Here is a 20,723-nt window from a genome sequence, read left to right as displayed (position 1 = left end):
AGTCGTGCAAACAAAATACCATAAACGATGGAATGTGTTAAAATTCTGCTACGAGATCTACTGGAAAATATCAAAAGCCTTATATGAAACTTGTTTCTTTTTTGTGGCCCCTATAAACAAACATAAATAGTTTAAGAGTATTTAGCAGTGTTTAATAGCAGTTAAAAAGAGATGATAATCTGGAATATTTCCATTTCTGAAGCTACTTATACATAACTTGGGCTTACGTAATTTTCCTTACAAATCTTTCTTCTTAATGAGCACAATTAGTTGAGTATGTTGCAAGCAGTTCAGGTAGATGGATCATACAGTAACGATTAAGCCATCAGAAAAACATAAAAAAGGTGGGGCAGGTTATCAACTGCAAAATTCATAGGTTTGTATCAAGTCTGGATTTCTTTTGCCTTTAATGAGAAATGGTTTACAAAAAAGATTAAAATGTAAATACTGCATAATTGGAGAATGCATCAACTTGGATCCTCATTACTTCAGTCCATCTTCACCATTAAATAAACAAGGTTTTGAAAGTCTCATCTATTAAACTGACTGAAAAATTAAAATAAAATTTACAAGGTCTTTTTGACATCTTTTAAAGACAGAGCAGACTGAGTCATTCACTATTTTCCTTAGTTTAATACCTCAGGTGCTAAGTTGCCTCCTGAAATTCCATCAAATAATGCATTTTTTCATTCATTTTCTTAAGAAAGATTTTGCTACTTCATTTAGAATTTGAAATTGACCCCTGTGGAAATAATAATAGTGTATCTAAAAATACAAAGTAGACAAGAGGTAAAAGATATTTACTTCATAATGAAGAATTAAAAAAATCAGTTTTACTTTGGGTAAGCTTGTACAGAGGAAAGAAAAGATGAACAATTAGCTCTCTACCACAGTGATACTTCTAAGATAAAATCAGATTGTAACTCACTTCAAGCCTAGTGTTCTCTTCAGGTTCATAGGTTACAAATGATTTATAGTCACCATTTCGTACTTAGCATTCTGGCTTTTCCCATATTGTAAATACTTTATAATCAAAAGATTTTCTTTTGTCAGAAATACATTTGCTAAAATGGCTTAACACAACTCAAAGTGCTACAGAAGAAAGCAAATTTAAGTAAAATTTCTCTCTGCTTCCTTCCAGGAGTTAAAAACTCCCTCTCTATGTCTGGTGCCTATATTCCTCTTCTTTCACATTAGAGCTGTAAGTCTCCTCTTTCAGGTCACGTCTTCCACATAAAAGTGCTAAACTAATGCCGCTTAATGACAAATTAATGTCCATGAATAAAAAATACACCTCTAATAGCACAGAGTAATTTGCCATTACAATATCATCATTGGACATGCCCCTGGTTTAATACGATGTATTTAATTCATAACTTAATGAGTGATATATAAAAAGAGAGAGATGAACCCTGCAATTACATTTATGTGAGTCTGTCACCTTATTTGTAAAACCTTAGAGTCATTTACATTCAAATTAGAACAAATGAGTGATTTCACAAAGTGCAGTGATAAATGACCATTGCTGCACAAGACAGAACTGTATTTCCTGTGAAAACATTAACAGTTTCCTATTATTTGTTAAAAATTACAATGCATATTGCCCAGTGTTGTGTGAATAATGACTTTTTTACTGATTAGGTCAGAAGACTAATACAGAGTAAAAATAAATAATTTTTCTTTTCATTTTTTCCGATTTTAGCTTGAATTTCTCTGCTCAAACTGTTATGGACTCACACTGCCACCTGCTGTCCAGACCTGGGGAGGAAGGGCCCCGACTGCCTCATTCCAAGTCCAGTTCAGCCATTCTGCCTTCTGAATGACATTTCTTGCAATAAACAAAATTTTCCTCCAGACTTCTAAGTGGACGTGTCGCTGAGAACACAAGAAGATAACGACAGCTGCACTACCCAGTTACAAATACTTCCATTTTGGGGGCTCATGAATCCAAACTGCCTCAACTCATATGGAGAATTTTAAGTGAAATACACTGGAGGCCAGGAGGGACAGTGAGAACATAAAGCATTATTATTGATCAGATGGTAATAAAACCAAAGAAGAATTTTGTACACTAAGAATTCTGGCGTTCATCAGCTCCTGTTTAGAGCTTTATAAAAATACTGGAAAGATTCCAGAAGCAGAAATCTTTCAGGGACTGATGGACAGAAAAGTCATCTAAAGAGTCCACGCTGGCTAGAATGACACGGGAAGGGCAGGGAGGGAAATGGTGAAGCAATACAATTTCCTTGTCCCTGTTAAAACACATGGCAAAGCTGCTCACCCTTCCTGACAGAATGTGCAAAGAGATGGCAGATACAGCACTAACTGCCTCTTCCCAACTTGCCACCTCTCCTGTAACTTTGCTGCAGAGGACTGGCAAGGTGTATCCATACAACAACTTAGACAGCTTGGGAGCTTTGATCTTGCCAGCAGTAGTTCACCTAGATGTTGCAGCATAATTTTTTTTACACATCCATCATCAGTTTCAATTAACACTGCAGATAAATAGCAGCAAGTGGATTACAGTAAGAATGGCATTCAAAGTACCTGGCTATTATCACTTTGGCATATTTTCATTTTCCTCACTGATACCAAGTAAAAAATGGAGACAAATACCATCATTTTGCTTCCAAGTCCCATTTTAGATTGGAATCCTCACTAGTGCAACAACACTTCATATATATATATATATATATATATAAAATCTCTGTAATATATCAGTATATTAAAGAGATAACAGAAAAAAAAATCCCAACGTTATTTTTGAGCTTTCTCCAAGAACTTTTCTGATCACTATCAATAGCTCAATGACAACAAGCTGACAAAACTTACTCCTTCAAAAAATAGCACAGCAACAACTGGTTGCGTAACACTTAAAACCAGAAAAATGTAAGACATTATTTTTGTCTACTTTGTATTCTTAGCATGGGAAGGTAACTTCACCACAGGATAAAGTTGGTAGAGTTAAGCTTGCTGGTGGTGACTAATTCTGGGGGATTGAGGGGAGTGTGCAGAGTGTGCATGCATGTACTTAGATTAAAAACTCTGTATTAGTTAAAAAAAAGCAAGCCTTGGTTGCTAGATGACCTTTAGATTTTCTTTCCAGCAGTTTAATTCACTCTATATGAAAAACCCAGGAGCTAAAATCCCAACTGATCTGGGGCTTCTAGCAATACAAAGGTGATGCTCTCAATCTCTGGTGTACAAATTAATTCATCTCTGAAGGAGTTTATCTTGAAAGTTGGGATTGTCATTGGCACCATTCCAAATGGAGAAGTTTGGTTTAAGAAAAATAAATAGCTTTGAAGCTCTGGCCTACCCACATATATAAACCATGCACACGCCTCTTTTTAATTTCACACACAAATTCTTTTGTGGCTTTTTCTGCTTAAAAACAGTAGCATATTTCAATCTACAACACCTTCAAATACTTTAAAATTAGAATAAGAAAATATTTAGATCATTTGGCATTTGTACACCAGGAAAAAAAATTGGTTTTTAAGCCTAAATCGACCATTTCAGTACAAGATTACAAATCAAATGCCTCTACCCAAGACAATTTGCCTGCTTCAATCATTACCATGAATTATTCCAGGAGGATTTATGAGTTGATTAATCTAATTTTTACATTCCAGGTCTGATCCTCCTCACTGTCTGCTTTTGTATACAAGAATCCAGAGAGGGACAGTACAGAGGCAGTTCCAAGAAAATTACAGTTGACTGCAGTTGTACAATGCTGTCCTCAGGCTTATTTTTGTCACTCACCTAAAATGTTCTTTCCTTTTTAACTTAAATGAGCTGTCTTTAAAGATGGTATGACTGACATCAGTAGCAAGCAAACACATATACCTGTATTAGAGTTCCTTTTAATGTAATGAAGTTTCTAAAAAGTCACCTGTTACATTTACCATTTAGCAGGGAACTTAATGCACTTAAAAATAATGGGAAAATTGGCATCAAACTCTCAAGTTCACTTCAAACAAAAATATTTAGGATCCCAAGAAAAATTTTTACAAGTCAGAGTAACTTAAGTGGCAATCAGGATCATCACTGCTCTTGTGTACTATACCTGCTCCTCCGAGGAACTGCGAGAATAAGAAATCATTTCCAGCATTATGTACAAGGACAGTCATTTCAAATAAGTCTGTACTGAAACTAGGCTACTGTCCAACCAATACACATAACATAAATGATGTCCCAGACTCTGTCCAGAGTGTAAACTTCATCTGTTCTTCACAAAAGTTGCCTAATCTGGCAGCAAAAAATTAAAGGGATAAATGCTCTCTAACAGTCATGCCACATCCTGCCAATCAGAAATGCTTTGGACTGTTCTGCAACTTCTAAACTCCTCACCCACAACTATTACACCTTAAATGTAATTCAGGTACTAATTCTAATACCTAGAATTCCACTGAAAAAAAAAAAAAAAGTACTTCAGAATAAACAGAAAGATCACTTAGCTTTAAGATTTCAATTATGGACAGTTCAATATCCCAGATCTCTGAATACCAGTGGAAATCAACCTCTGCTTTAAAAACCAATTACTACCCACACAATACTGAGCTGATGTTGATCAGTAGAAGGAAATTCCATTAAAAACTTATATTCTCAATAGCATTCCTTCCTTATTAAGACTCTTTGATTGTTGAAATAATTTGCAGTTTGTGGCTCTCTGGTACTGAATACACAAACAGTTGAGAAAAAAGACAAAAACTTCTTAGATCTACAACCAGTTATGTAACTAAGACATACTCATGAAACAAACATATTTATGTTCTGAGTAAAGGTTTTAATACATTTATTCTCTTGCATGAGAAAAAAGTTGTAATGTATCCTTCAGAAAAAACATTCACAAGCTTTAAAGTGCAAAAACAGATCATCACAAACATACTACCTAATACCAACAGTTCAATTTAAAAAGTACATTTTCATATGTCCACCACATTTAATGCCTTTAACTAGCTATCTCTTCCTTTCTCCTATGTCATATGGCAAATATGATCCACTTTTAAAAGGGAAATGAGATACTCAGACCCATAACCCATTCCTGTTATATTTCAAAGTTTGCCTATTGGCTGCAGCTCTCTGCATTAGCCTCCTTTGAAAAACCTCAGCCAAAACTGACAGTGCATCTGAGCTGGAGGAGGAACTTGGGAAACAAGAACCTAAGAGAACTGGATGTGCACACAGCAAGCAAATGCTGTGTGAGTGATCACAGACCTCAGTGCCACTGAAGGTACACAAAGTTCAAGTCTTTAGCTCTCCCACACCTCTGTAGCAGTTAAGAAAAATCGCATTGCCTTACCGTTTGTTCAGCCTGAGACAGATGTGTGCGCTTACAAGCCTTGTTTCAATGTTTAATGTACCTGAGAATTATGCAGATGACATGAGAGATTCATGAATATGTATGTATCTCAAATAAAATACATCAGCATGCTTCAAAAGAGTCCCCTTCTACAAATGAAGCTAGAAACAAAACCCCCAAACAGCAGAGGCTGTGGAATAATCATAATTCAAGGTATGGCAACACTGATATGGGGGGAGAAGTCTGCACTACACAAAGCTGGAATTAAGACCTAAAGTACGGAATACTTGGGCATTTCTCTTGTTTGCAAATAAAGAAAATGATTTACCACAGTTGTAAAATAAAAACTAATAAATTATCAATCTAAAATGAGCATGAGTTTTCAAATGAAAATATTGATTCAACATTAGATACTACAGAACATTTGATAATGAGAAGTTTGTAGATGATAAAATGCATTTAATAAACTAGCAGTGTTGTCAGAAACCTCCACTGCATTACCTAATTAAGGGTAGGGAGAAAATGTTCCTTGCCTTTTTCCTGTTATTCATTTGATTGAGAACTCTTTAAAAAAATTTCCATAAATGCAATTTAAACAATTTGTTACAGAAATTTTTTTTGAAATTAATCAAAAAATTAAAGTCCTCCAAGCTGTTTAGTCTGTAAGAAAGGATCTGTCATAGCCAAAATAACATTTTGTTAATTCTGAGACAACCAAGATGAAATTCCTTGAAGACCAGTCATTATAAAAGTCAGCATTGGCTGGAAATTATTCTGTCCCCAATGAACTACAAATAATTCTTGACAATCAGACACTTCAGCAATCATCTTAGATGAATCAGACCATTACAATATTCTTTGGAACCTCGTAGACTACCAATGTGCCTTGAAACAGACACATGAATGGGCAATGCCAACTGCATTTGTAGCAAAAAAAAGTCATCCTCATTGAAATGCATGGAATTATTACAGGTTCCAGATAAAAGTATCAAAAAGAGATGAAACTGTTCAAGATTGTGCCAATGAACTGTCAGGCTGGAACATCTAGAGAAGAGCTGGAACAAGTGCTAACAATAAGAGCAGCACTCATACAAGAAAAGCTTGGTCTAATCAAAACAGTTAAAGACAATCCTAACAAGTTAAAACTCTGTGTCATCATCACACAACAATAAATGACAGCTAGATCCTACACACTGTACGTCCTGAATTTAGGCTAAACTAAGCTAAGTTCATGATATCTGAACAACTCAAAACAGCATGAAAGTAATTCAGTAGCACTGTAAATGAAGAATTCTGGCACACTCATTCATCAAAGAAAAGAGAAAGGGCAAGCACTATTCCCTTTCCAGCATCTGTATCACAGCACCTGGGACAAGATGCCCCAGTTACCAACTGCAGAGAGGATAAGTGGTTTTAAGGAAGCCTTCCTTAACTACGTGGATTTCATTTGCAGATAATACTAATATAAGGCAAGAGCTATTTTTTAAAATCACACAATAATACGTAGAACAGAAACATATTTAATTAGTTTGGACCTGAAAGATATTGCTGTTTTAACGTGCAATACCTTGTTGGCTTCTGTTAAAAAGACTTACAGCAACTACTCAAGGCTGATTACTTGCATGGACTGCAACTTTAAAAACAAGAAAGACAGGTAAATTCTTACTGCAATTTGTTCTGACTGCAAATCTGTCCACATGTATGCCTCGCTGAGGTGAACTTGGTAAAATAAATACTGCAAAAAGAGTAAAATACAGCCTAAATCCCAACATGATGTAAGCTACAGCCACCCCACAGATGTGAATGCAGATTCCAAACCTTTACAATGAGACCCTGATTCAAAAATAGTTTACAGAATTAGCACTGCTTTCTGTCTTCCAATACACATTCTCCTCCTTTTTCTCCTATTCTTCATCCACCACCTTATTCCCTACCTCCCCTACTGTAAATCTGGACACTGGGTCCCACTTCCTCTTAATTTTTACAAGAGTGTAGCTCCAGTTGTCCTACCCTGGCACACTATTCAGGGTACAACAGTGCTTTTTCACATCTTTCACACATCCTACAGCAACTGCAGGCCACAGAGCTGTGGTTTCTATGACTCAGGGTAATCTTGTAAGTAGAAAGAGAAAAAACATGCAAATAAACATATGCATGAGATAAAATGCATCAAAAGACATGAGCTCAACAGGAAAAGCAATAGCAGGAGAGGAATTTAAATGCCTCTGATTCTTTTGCAAATTATTTTGCAGTTAGACATCATCTTAAAGGGCTTTTCCAACCTAGAAGTTTCTCTGACTGTCATGTTCAGAGAATTTTTACTGGTCTGTTAATTACAGAATAATTTGGAAGAAATACTTATTCAGTCCAACCTGTTGGGTTTTTTATGGGGCTGGTGTGATTTTGGTGTTAGTCTATTTTCTTAATTCATCAGCAATCTATTCCTAAATAATTGACTATAGCTTGCACATTAAGGACAAGATTCAAAGCACTGCTGACTGTAGTTGTCTGTCTTTCCCCTGCAATGGCCTTGGGATTAAAAGTATTAAGAAGGTGCTAAGAGAAGAGCTACAAATACCAGAAGCTACTCAACACAGGTAATAGAAAAAAGTTAGCACAAGAATTTATGTTGAGTATATACCTCCTCTTCCTACATCCTCTCACACCCTTACTTGATAAACACAACAAAAAAAAAACAACTTTTCCTACTCTTTAATATTTTCTATAGCTTCTTTGCTGCAGTAGTCTCTTTTGTTCAATTTCTGACAAAGTAAGAGCCACATAAGCATCAAAGACATACACTGACTGGTTTGTTTGAGGACCATTAAATACATTGTATATGATTACCAGTATTACATTTACATCTTTCTCACTACAGTAACCCCTCGCCCTCCGTGCCTGACAATTAATAGGTCAAATGGGTTTGTGGCTTATTTGATATCTCACAGTTTTTATTCCTCAAACCAACCATGTTTGCCATCACAACCCATGCCTTTTTTTCTCAGGAAAATTAAATCTCTCCTTGCATTCCTGAAAAAAAATAAATATATACCAATTGCAGCACTCTGTCAGCTCCTTTACGTTTCTAATCAATTTATAATACACAAATGAGTACCACCTTATTATCTGAATATACATTTTGAAGGGTTTCCTAAGGTTAACACTCAGAACAGATTCTTTCTCTGTAAGACACAAAGCCTTCAAGTACATCCTGAAGTTCTTAACACGAGATCCGGCATGCCCCTGGTACTCAGTAGCTCAGCGTGCTGCCAAGCACACTCCAACTGTTCAAAGGCAGTTACACTGTTGGAAGGCAAGAGCACACTAAGAGCGCTGTGCTGATGTGCATCTCCATGCCCAAGTGTTGCCCAGGTGCAGTTAACACATCTGATTTCAGAAACTGTGCTGAAAAGTTACCAAGAGGAGGAAACAGTTCTGTAGAACTGCTATATTGCCGTTTTATTTTTAGAAGGCTTTTCACAGATACCCGTCAAAGCCGTGCTCTTGCTGTCATCATAGCCCATTTCCTATACAAGCCAAGCACAAAAAAAAAAAAGCAACTTTACTGCAACTCAAATTTTTTGTTTGATAAAGACCTTGACATTATAGGCATAAGGCCTATTGAGAATAAGGTGCCATTATAATAAACCCTATTCCTTCAGTAAGAGGCTGTAGTGCCCTGGAATACACATCAATATTCTGCTGTGAATTAGATGTCTTAATTTGTCACAATACCCATGATCCCAACAGGGAAATATCTTTACATTTGGTACACTGAAGTAGAGGAAAGCAAATTCCCTGGTAAAAGGGGGAATCAAACTCACATGTGCTGATAGCAATCAGTGGATCATTCTTGTTTTCAGGAATGACATGGACAAAATGGATGGAGGGATAAAGCATCTACCATAAATTGAAATCCAAATTACACCCAAAATTCAGATCTCCTGGAATTTGGTATTTGCCATTTAGATTACACCAGGTATTGCACTAATAGTCTCCTACTGAAATTTGGCTTGAAACAAAAGAGTACCAAACAGAAACAGCTGATCAGGCCGAAAAGCCTCACCTCAATGAGATAGTGAGAACATAAACTGAGAAGCTCCAGCAGCTGCAAATGACTCCCAGCTGCTAGGACATCATGTATCACCCCTGGTTCCAAGAGGATCTGTAAAGAAGAAAATGGAAGGTTTGTCATCTGGAAGATGTACTCAGAGTACTTGTAGAAAATATTAAAGACCTTTGTTATTTCAGATATTTAAGTCAACATAAAGAGCAGAATACAATTAAGCATATAGAGAAGTCTTTACAGAATAGGGAGAGATTTTCTAAAGTTCATCTGAATTTCCCAAAAGATTTTTAAACTTTTTTTGGTTATTTTCTTTTTCCTGGGAGTGTCCTGAAGTTATAATACCCCCAAAATTCTTTGAAATTAAATGTGTGCTGTTTAAGGAGACTTTCAAAATAACAGAACCTCCTTTTGTTATCTGTATACTTAAATCCTTCCACATATACTGATGAATCAGGCCAATAGAATTGACTTAGAAATCTCCTCTATTAATATTATTCATGCATTTAAAACATATATACACCAGGAACACCCTGCCTATTCTGCCTAGAGTCACTTTATAATTTTCATAACCACTGTCTTCATTTTAGAGAGCAAGGCTCTGAAGGCACAACGAGCATGTTGCTGGGGAAGTGCCAGAAAGGGCTTGGAAACCAAGACTGACTATTCAGTTGCTTGCTCACGTGAAACTCCTACTCATTTCAATTAAAATCATGTACAGGCAGCAGTAAGGATAATTGGGCCACAGCTCACAGACCACTGTCTGGGGGTCAGCTTGTTAGAGCATCCCTTTTGGGATACAAAAATGTCCTTGGGAACATGGACACTAATCAACTTCTTATTAGCAATCAGACTACAGACTATCCAGACTAAAATTTTTTAAGTAGTGCAACTTCCAAAAAAAAATCAGCAATACATGAGAAAAATTAAATTTTCAAATATGTTTGCATTATACAGTTTTATCCTTGTACTTCCCCTGGCAACTTTGGTTTCACACCACATGAGGTCAGTCTCTCACTGCTCCAAAGGGAAGTAAAGCTTGCTTTCAGATCCTTCTCTTCTTGCCCACACAATTCAGTTTTATTTGTATACCTCATATGCAGCGGAATAAGGGGGAAAAAAAGGAAAGATACTCAACTGCATCTTTTGTATTTTAACTATTTTTGAGGAAAATGAAAAAAAAGTGTATGCATTTCTTCAATCAAAACCATGAAATATCTCCAACATAAAGCATAGATTAGGAGGAGGAGAGAATGCTTATATCACGAACTTTCTTGCTTATATCAAGAACTCATTTACATTGAGTTCTGGCAGTGTATGACATCCTTAATACTTCTGCAAATCCCCACATTTATTAATACAAGGTTTTAAGTGAATATTAGATGCCATTTACATACTGTATAAAATATGAAGATTCTTTATCTAGCCAGAAATCCATGTAAGGATCCTAATGTAAATGAGAATCAGGCCCAGCACAACCCAGGTTTTTTTCTGGCGCTACTGAGATTGCTATGTGTGATGAGAGATAGTTGTACAGAAAGCTAGAATGGATTTCAGTTGCAAAAATGTCTCCAACAGACATAGATATTAAAAAAAACAACAAAAAATAAAAGCATCTCACTCTCAAGTATTTTCAAGTGAGAACTCAAGGTCAAAATAAACAAGCTGTTATAGACCTTGCAATGTTTTTTATTCAGACATGATTGACACTGAGGAAGCTGCCATCCCTATGGCATGTTACTTAATAAGTGTCAGCCAGAGAACCAGAACCCTAAGAAGATTAGTACCTTGTAGGCATAGACAAACTATATTTAACTGTGATGATATTATTGTGTTTTAAAGCTACAGCAATCAATTTACAAATAATACTAGTAGCACTATGAGATAAGAAGTAGGACAAGAGGCAAAGAGGGTGGCTAGCTACTGTCTAGAGGTGATTTGCATGAAGTCAGCAACAAAAGTTCATTTCAAGGTGGCAGACGTATTTTCTCCATGTTCTTACTTTTGTACAGCCCTCCTATACCATGCAACCTATATCCCACTGAGGAAACAGATTCACTTTTGTGTTTCCCAAGATAACGGAGGAAAGTCTAGTTTATCTCTTCACAAAACTCTGCTTTAAATGGAATTATCTGAACTTTCATTCAATACTCATTTGGATATAGGCAAAAATACTAATTCATCTCTGCTAAGCATTCACCATTGGGAAAGTTTATGCTGGGGAAATGCACAAGGGAAAGAAAATGCCAAGTAAAGAAGGAAGAAAATATTGTAATATTTTCTACTTCCTTCTACTGAAACTGGAGTAATTCACAATTATTCCACACCTTTGAGCTTTTATACACTAAAGCAATTGTTTGGTTTTTATTACTTACCAGCATAGGTATTTATATGTTATACATATAAATATATGTATGTTATACAGGCCTTCCAGCTCAATATTAACAGTAAATGCATATAAATACCACCAAATACACACCACAAGTACACACAGTGACCGACTCTCCTCTGCTTGTCTAACTCTCAAAACAATAGCTCTGAAGTCTACAGAATGATGCTTATTGCAAATTAAGGAAAGTGAAACTAAGGTTTACTTTGGATTCACAACTTCAAAATTCATCATTAAAATTTTAATGCGAATAAATAGAGAGAAGCTTAATCATTCTCTGTAATCCATCCTCAATCCAAGCATTATGAGGCATAATTACTGGGGCAGAAACTGAAGAGTAATTTGGACTCATCAAATTCAGACAAAAGCTGCAGCCTTCACCAGTGAAGAATGTGCTTTCTCACAACACAGGCTATATTAGACTGGTTGTTGTAATATTTTTACATTAATTAGATGCAATTCAGGTATTGCACCTGGCTGCATCTCACAATCACCCCTCTATTTAGTCCGTATTTCTAAGGGTTGATTTTCATTATACCTTCAACTTCTCACTGTATACAACAGGCAGATCTTGTGATACATGAGTAACTTCCTTTCCTAAGCCATCAAGCCTGACATACTGCTCATTTTCAAACTGATCTACTTTGACAAACTACCTTGTTCTTACAGTGACTGTTTTCAAACAGGAAACCTGTTCCTCAAAGCAGTCTTTCTACTCTCCACCATGCCACAAACCCTCCAGAGAGGATGCACAAAATACAGTCTGGTTCCTACTGTGGTCAGATCCACAGACCAAGGGATTCAAGCAATGCAAAACTTGGCTGTTTGTAACAGAATGCTAAGGTCACAAGATCCAGAAAGGCAGATTACACAATTTCTTACATCCACTATTTTTAGATACACAATTTTAATCTGGGAATTTATCCACTTAAGCTTTCTGCAATGTATCCACAAAGTATTTCTGCAAAAGTAGAAGATTGTAAATTAAACCTGACCTTGTAAAGCATTATACTGAGGCAGAAAAGGGAATTTTATAACCAGCCCCATTATTACAGGAACACATGTGCCTTAACAATCTGCCCCATATTTTTACCCTCCAGCCAGCAGCTCAAAACTAGAATTTATTCCCTCTTACCATAAGATTTCTCTCTTCCTTTCCCAGCTCAATCTGCATCCTCTCTAACACCTTAGGACAGTGGGTAAGCATGGGAAAATACTTAACTGGTATCATATATCTTGCCTCTTCAATCTTCTTTCAGACTTGTGGCAACAGAATGTATAAGAACCACCAACCTTTCCTAAGAACAAGTACTCAGCCTCACCTCCACATACTCCTTTAATAACTCCTGTACCCACTCTCCTACAGCCAACAAAGAACTACAGGCCTAAAAAAAAATTCTAAGGTCAGAGGAAAGAGGACAGTAACAGCCAAAAAAGAATGAAAAGGAAACTCCTTAAACTGTCCTTTCCAATAAGGCAACTTACAGCCTGAGGGAGAAGGCAAGATCCAGATTAATTATCACCTCTGTGGAGTCTCATGAGGTTTATATCTGGAAAGAACAACTAGAACATTCTATTCTCTGAACACTGCAGGCCACTATATTTAATCCACACATTTTTAAAGACACTAAACAATATCTACTTTAGCCCTAAGAAGGCTAAACTGCATACTCAGACAAAGATCGAGAGGTTGAAGATGCACTTTTATCACCTTCATTCCAGCTATTCATATATCCCCCATATTTTTCTCATTTCCATACAGCTGTTTGTGGGACAATGGAAAAGTGAGATGGTGGCATGATTCACATTAAAAATACACCAGTATTGTGCTGTAACAGTAAGGAAATATTCAGTCATATTTAATTTGAGAGAAAATAACTTTCCAAAGACACACAGCACACTAGTGGCTTCTTGGTGCTTAACACCAAGTTCTCCTAAGTCCCATTTTCCAACAGTAAGGAAATATGCAGCCCTGTCAGAAAATTCTAGAAAGTAAACTGTATTGAATTTAACACAGAAAACAAGAAAAAAAATTTCTAAGATTCCTGGCATTCTGATGAAAAAGAAAATTCCTCCTTGACTCCACTTGCAGTGATCAGCATTTTGAACAAGACAAGCATCAAACACAAGTATCAGTTGTTTTTGCCTGATGGAGATCATTCTGTGTGCTTGAGAGCAATCAAACACCTTAACTTTTCTTTTAAAGTAATTTAGACTGCATTTCACTCTCAACCAGATGGCACTTCTGCCTGTCTCCCTGTTCATTCATGATTCAGTTGAATACTGAGCTCCTTACACATTGACAAGTGCTGCTTCAAAAAAGTGAGGGAAGAATGTTCTTCTAGTCCCCTGCAGGCAACTGCCCAAAGCCCTGGCACACAATGTTTGATAGCACTTGCTACAAAATCCAGATGTCTCACTAGCCAATGCCAGAAAGCATCATGACCAGCATTTCTCTGATATATCATAATATTTTTCCAGAAAATTAGAAAAAAAGTCCATGTTAAACACACAGCACACACATCATAAAATCACAGAACATTTCAATTTGGAAGGCACCCATACAGATCATCTTGTCCTATCTCCCTGCTAATTGCAGGACTATCCAAAACTAAGCACATGACATTTCTTGAACTCTGACAAGGCTTGATGTCATGACCACTTCCCTGGAGAACCTGTTCCAGCAACCTGCTGCCTTTTCATTACGTCCAGCCTGAACTTTCCCTGACATAACTTCACACCATTATGAAGTACCATTACTATAATTAAAGAGGGTTTGGATAAGCAAGACTCCAAGCAAATTTACCATTCTTTGGGAAGGTGTTTCATTACTTTAATCACTTTCAGCACTAGAAAAAGCTGTCTTGTCCCTAGCTTAACTCCTGTCCAGAGCAAATAAAGTGAAATATTTAATTTTCTCTACAATGAACTGCATGAAGTGAGTTAATTAGAGCTCTGTATTAGTCTAAGCCTTTTAGGCAATCTGTAGCTGAACTGTGAACCTAGGATCTAGTAGCTGTAACCTAGTGCTAGATACAGAAACAAGGTTATCCTGAGAGAAAGTGAAAAAGGAAGTGCCCAAATGTAAGTATCAAATTCACATCTTTTGCTTTGAAATTGCATTGGAAAATTATATTAAGTATTGACAGTAAGACAGACTCGCTGTATTCAGTTATCCATGACTTTGGCATATTGTCCCCAGTAGAAAAGAGCTGAAGTCACTTCTGCTAGGGACAGCAGGTAATTTAATTGATTCATTTTAATCTAAAAGCAGCCAGTGGAACTGATGTGCACAGGATGCAGTAGGTCCCTTACCCAAGAAAATCAACTATTAGAACACTGCTTTGCAATACACCTCTATCCACAAGGGAGGATTATAAGGGGCACTAAGAAAGCTGCCTTTCCCTGGTCTTAACTAAAAATGGCAGATGAAATACTGGATGATCACTAGAAAAACTGTCAACGTCAGATGAGGAAGGGAGTTTATGAGAGATGAAAGCCAAGATTCTACAAAGGAATCAAAGATATTATAAGGAGAAATAGTTGTACTTAGAAATAACAATTATTTCTACTGTTTCTTTACTATCTAAGATGATCTTTTACACTTCCATGGTTTTTGTTAAAGAAATAACAAAGCTAAAAGAATAATTTCCAAAAGGATCTGTAAGATAATACTTTAACTTATCAGAGGTTTGTGTGCATGATTTTGAAAAACCAGGTGATGGTACTCTACCAATTCCTGAAACCTGTTTGATAAAGTAATAATAGCTTTTAAGACAATGACAGGTTTCAAACTAACTGAATACAAAGTAAAGGAAATAGTTAAATTTGACACACTACTAATGCACTAAAGTAATATTGGGAGCAACATACCTGGAAATAAAATGAAGTTCTGGATTTGTTGAAACACTGCTGCTACATTAACACTTTGTGAGTAAAATAAAACCCATTAAATATGCTAATAATGCAAAGTTTAAAGCCTATTTTTTAATAATTTATAAGTGCATTTGTATGTGGCTTTTAATAAAAGGAAATGTTACAACATGCCATAGTTAGGAGGTAAAGCTGTGTTGATCTTGGGCTAAGAAGGCATCACAGGACAAATCACCCCAAAACTCACTTTGGGAGATAGAGCTGAACATTAAAAGCCTCATACAAAATTCCTCACAAATTCTTTCATTTCAGCTTTACTAATTCAGGATAATACTATAACTTAAGGAAGATGTAATTTCTATTAAAACAGAAAGAAAATATTAGCATTTAAGGGGGAAAACAGACCAGCCACTTAGGAAAACGGGATTTAGGAGAACTTGGTATTAAGCACTAAGAAGCCACTAGTGAGCTGTGTTGTGTTGTCTTTGGAAAATTATTTTCTCCCAAATTAATTTCCTGTCTGTGATGCAACAAAATAAGGACAGGGATTACTTGCTTTTGGAATGTGATTTGAGGTCCTCAAATAAAATTCTATCTAAATGCAGAATATTTGTTATCATAGCTTAAAGACATATGATAAAACATATTAACAAAAAAGAAAGATCCAAGTCTGAAGCATTTCAACATGCATGGGACTCTGTACTTGTATTTTTGTGGAATTAAGATCACAATCATTCACTGCAAATTAAAGCCAGTGCTCCTCTGACTTGTTAGCCAACTACACCGGCCTATTTAGTGGCTATCCCATTCCTCCAAGTTAGATTATGTCCCTTTCTAACAAATGAGTTAAAATTAAAAAAAGTAGTCAAAAAGAGTAGACAACAATGCCCACAAGTCTCTGACAGAATGATTAAGGCTCTTATTTTGACAGCAGGAATGGTGAGCTCCGAAGTCTTTGTCCAAAAATTCATCTCTATATGAGTATTCTAAAACATAAAGTTGTAAATTGATTGTACTTGATCCATCTCCCTTCCAAGGCACATCTGACACTTGCAAAATGCCCTTGTGAGAAGGAAGGGTGAGTAATCCACTCACTGAGACTCTGGCCTGGGTTTACCACTGCTATGAAGTAAAAGAGAATGACCTTAAAGCCCTTTTGGGAAGAAAGGATACAGCAGCTACACCAGGAAAAGAGCTGTAGCTCTGAATTCTGAATATGGGGATTACATAGTAAAATGCTTAAGGACAAGATGAAACATATCTAAGACATTTTTTGCTGAAAATTTTGTTATTAAAGGATTACTGAACAAAAAGAACAAAATCAAAGTCAACTGCCCTTCCTTTTGTCAGTTTTTAATGATTTCTGTACCAAAATTTCTTTCTTCGTGATTATTAAGGACCATAGTAATAGATTAGTTCAGTTGGAGTTAGATTATTTATACTTGAGTTTTAAAACGTTCTTTAACTTCTGAACAATCAACTTTTTTTGTAAAAAGCAGAATATTTTCAACAGTAATAACAATTACTGTCTGCCTAAGTAGACAGGAAGATGAAGGTTGTATTTGAAGTCTGCAAGAAGATTTCAAATTAACAAAAAAAGGCAAAGATTACAGAGTTTAATTTCAGATTTCATGGTCATCCTAAAAATTAAATTTCTTCATTTTAATAACTTTCATAAACTGCAGGCATCAAATATTGTCATTGTGCACTATTAAATATTTCCACCAGATGTCTCCAGTATATTAGGTTACACAGAAAGCTGCACTCAATTTGAAGTGTAACATGCCAAATGTAAGTGCAGTATATTGAAGAAATAAAAAGAAGAAAGCTGCAACTAATATCTAACTATCTGTTTAGATATGGCCATTTTAGGGAGTTCCACAATATTACCTAGAGAAATATCAATTTTTTTTAACTAACATTTTGGCTAAATATGATTAGGGAAAAAAAAAAAAAAAAAAAAAAAAAAAAGAAAAAAAAAGAGAGAGTTCATGGTTTTCACTTTTAAGGGGTATTTTAGATCACATCTTGATACCCACACTTTCAGAGCAATATAAGTTTATATTTAGCACAAGCGACTTTTGGATTGAAAACTGAAAAATATTTTTTTTTTTTGTCTTTTAAAAACAGGAAGAGTTTGCAAACCAAGCTAAAGACAATAGTGTTTTCAGAACTCCCTGATGTAAGCATGGAATAATCCAGTTATTTATTAATAGCCTTTGTGGATTACACCTACTCTCTACCTTGGAATGGTCACCCAGATTCTGTCATTCTGAGTCAGAAGACAAGCAATGTTCAATACATACAAACACAGTGCCAGAAGAGAATTCCAAGGATGAAAGGGAAATGCAACACTGCTAATTTTCAGACCCACATTTCACTGAGCTGTGCTTCAAAGGCACCTTTACATGAGAACTCCTACAAAATCCTTCTCATTTGTCTGTGCATCAAAGTAGCACTTGATGTATCTGACAGACACCACAGAGCAAGCCTCGCCTGATAATCACTTGTATGTATGAGCAACATATATGCACATCTATATTTAACTCAGGAAACCCACTCCTTTATTCAAAGTAGGTTATGCCTGAAAATGAAAGACTCAAAAGCCTCTAAAGGGCCAAGGACAGAAGGTACATATTTCCTAGGGATCTGAGGAAACACCCTGGAAGCAACCTGGGGTCATTTGCAGGGTTACAAAAAAAACATATCCATCCTTTCAAAGGCTCTTAAGGCTTTTTACATGGGTTTGTTAGACTTTGAATTTTGCAGAAAGATGGGGAATACCTATAATCACAGCACATAGGGTGGGTCAGATAGAAATCAATTACATACTGTCTTCTGAAAATATATTTTCATTTAACCAGAGTTTTCTCTTCCGAATAATCAATCTATTGTTTTAAATTACTAATACAATGATGTATAGGTACCTAACATTTTCATTTTTATCACATAAATTCAATTTTCAACAAAAGTTTTCAACTGAAAGAAAAAAAAGCATACCAATGACAAATCATGTACTGAGCTCTTCAGCTAATTCACTAATATAGTATGGCATCTCTGTTTATCATTTATATCAAAGATATCTTTGAATAAATTATGTTTTCCAAAACAGCATAAACTCAAATTTTTTCAAAGAAATTCAAATGCTAGTCTCTAAGACCATTGCTAAAGCATAACTGTTTTCTGGGCTGCTGACAAAAACAGCTCCTTTAAAACAGATTTTTTTTTTCCTTATTTCTACTTAATTTCCTTTAAAAAGAAAAACAAACAAACAAAAAAACCTACATTAGGCCATATAATCAATTCACAGTATGGAAGCAGATGCCTTAAATTTTTATAACCCGACAACTCTTTAGAATTTCATAATATGCTTTTAAGCCTTCCTTTTCAAAATTAACTAATAAACCTCACTAGTGCGTCAATGGATTCAACTGCTGTAGTGATATTCCAGAAATAGTTTAGTCATCTAGAATTTTAAAGTCCAAAGCAAAAATAGCTGGGTGTTCTGAGCTCACTATCCATGAACTCTGAAGTGAGACAAAGTCACACAGCAACACTCTTCTCCAAGCATGCAGTGCAGACATATGGCTGGTCACAAATACTTCTCGTTTTGTTTTGTTTTGTTTTGTTTTGTTTTGGGGGGCTTTTTTGGCAAGGGGCAGAGGGAAAAGGAGCATCACTCTGCATTTTCTGAAGTTCCATAACACGATACCTAACCTGTGGTCATAAAGAGGATCAAAATGAAGATGTATAGTACCTATAAGCATTTCCAAAGATGCCTCAACTGCATCTGTCCAGAGAGTAAGAGACTACTTTTCCTCTCAATAACAGTTTGTCAAAAATAGCAGTTTATAAATATTTAGTATAAGGGAAACACTTTACATTTAGTTTAACAAGCAGATTCAACTCACATTAAGATCTTATGAATAGTCTGGCAACTATAAAAAAGGCTTGCAAGCCCTACATGGCTCCCTACCTGACAATGATGCACATAAAACAGTGTTTAAATTAAACAATCCTTCTAAAGAAAAAATGCACCACAGTATACGAAAAATAAGATCTGTTAAATCAAAATACCTTGTATTAAGCAGTGCACAAGAAAAATATTTCTAGTATCTCATATCTCTAAAAAGGTCATACTCAGTTTTTACTGCAGTTGCTTTTGATTGTGTTTCTTAATTTGAAGAGCTGTACAATACCTGTCCAGTATATGCAAAGTCCAGGGCCTGTTTTAAACCGAGGCTTGTGACACCATGTAAATTCACCTCATCAGCTTCACTCTCAACCATGCAGAGACTGAACATTGCCTATGGAAACAAACAAAAATGCCATTAAGCAATTTTGGATAAGAATTCCAAATAGCAGCAGCCTTGAGAGTTAGGATGAGATCTATACCAAGTTTTCTGTAACACCACAGCAATCAATCTTGCAACTGAGTCCTTTTATCATTAAAGAAATACAAAAACTTATTCTAGATAAACTGAGATAAATCCTTTCGTTCTGTTGTTTTGTTACTTCTTAATTAAGTAATTCAGGTGAAATCAGTGAGAACAGTCACACAATAAGGTATCATTCAAAAAAAAAAAAAAGATAACTGGACTCTGGAAAAAGAATAATCTACACAAGCACCACTGAAGTTAATACTCATGTATATGACTGTATCTAAGAAGGAGCAAAAAGCCATAAACAATTACTTGAGAAGTAGGGGCAGTTAAAAAAAACATCTTTTATAAGCAATCCTTTTCCAATAAGCATCTCAGTCTGGAATGTGAGCAATGCAATAGTCAATTTATTAAATGAAGAGGAGTTAGGGAGATGCAACCACCTAAACTTACAATCTCCCCTTACTTGTTATTGTCCCAGTTTTTCATATCATAAAGTCAAAACTGAAGATAGGCAAGGTTCAACAGAATTTCCCTGAACATACCACTGAGAAGAGCAACTCTCTCTTTCATCCAGCTTTATTTTCCAGATAATTTGTCTTCAGTGTCTCCCTGGGTTGAAGTGTCTCCCTGAATCCTACTCAGTCTCTTGAATCCTTGTAAGAATCTTTTTCTTCTCATCTCCATTAAACTTCCTTGCCCTTCACT

General features: G+C 35.8%; 1 protein-coding gene across 15 annotated transcripts in view; it reads right to left on the bottom strand.

The window, feature by feature from the left end:
* Positions 1-20,723, bottom strand: part of KLHL32 (kelch like family member 32) — a 120,539-nt gene that overhangs the window by 54,126 nt on the left and 45,690 nt on the right. For 11 of the 15 annotated variants that reach the window (XM_086876578.1, XM_086876580.1, XM_086876583.1 and 8 more), the window contains 2 exons: positions 19,833-19,940; positions 9,372-9,470 (listed from right to left, as the gene is read on the bottom strand). In XM_086876578.1, the coding sequence (XP_086732704.1) occupies positions 9,372-9,470; positions 19,833-19,940 (207 nt within the window). The remainder of the gene's footprint in view (positions 1-9,371; positions 9,471-19,832; positions 19,941-20,723) is intronic. The other 4 variants (XM_086876589.1, XM_086876588.1, XM_086876590.1 and 1 more) reach the window with 1 other exon arrangement.

Source organism: Cyanistes caeruleus, chromosome 2, assembly GCF_971803275.1.
Source record: "Cyanistes caeruleus chromosome 2, bCyaCae1.hap1.1, whole genome shotgun sequence".
NCBI lineage: Eukaryota > Metazoa > Chordata > Aves > Passeriformes > Paridae > Cyanistes > Cyanistes caeruleus.
This window is presented reverse-complemented; position numbering and strand designations above follow the sequence as displayed.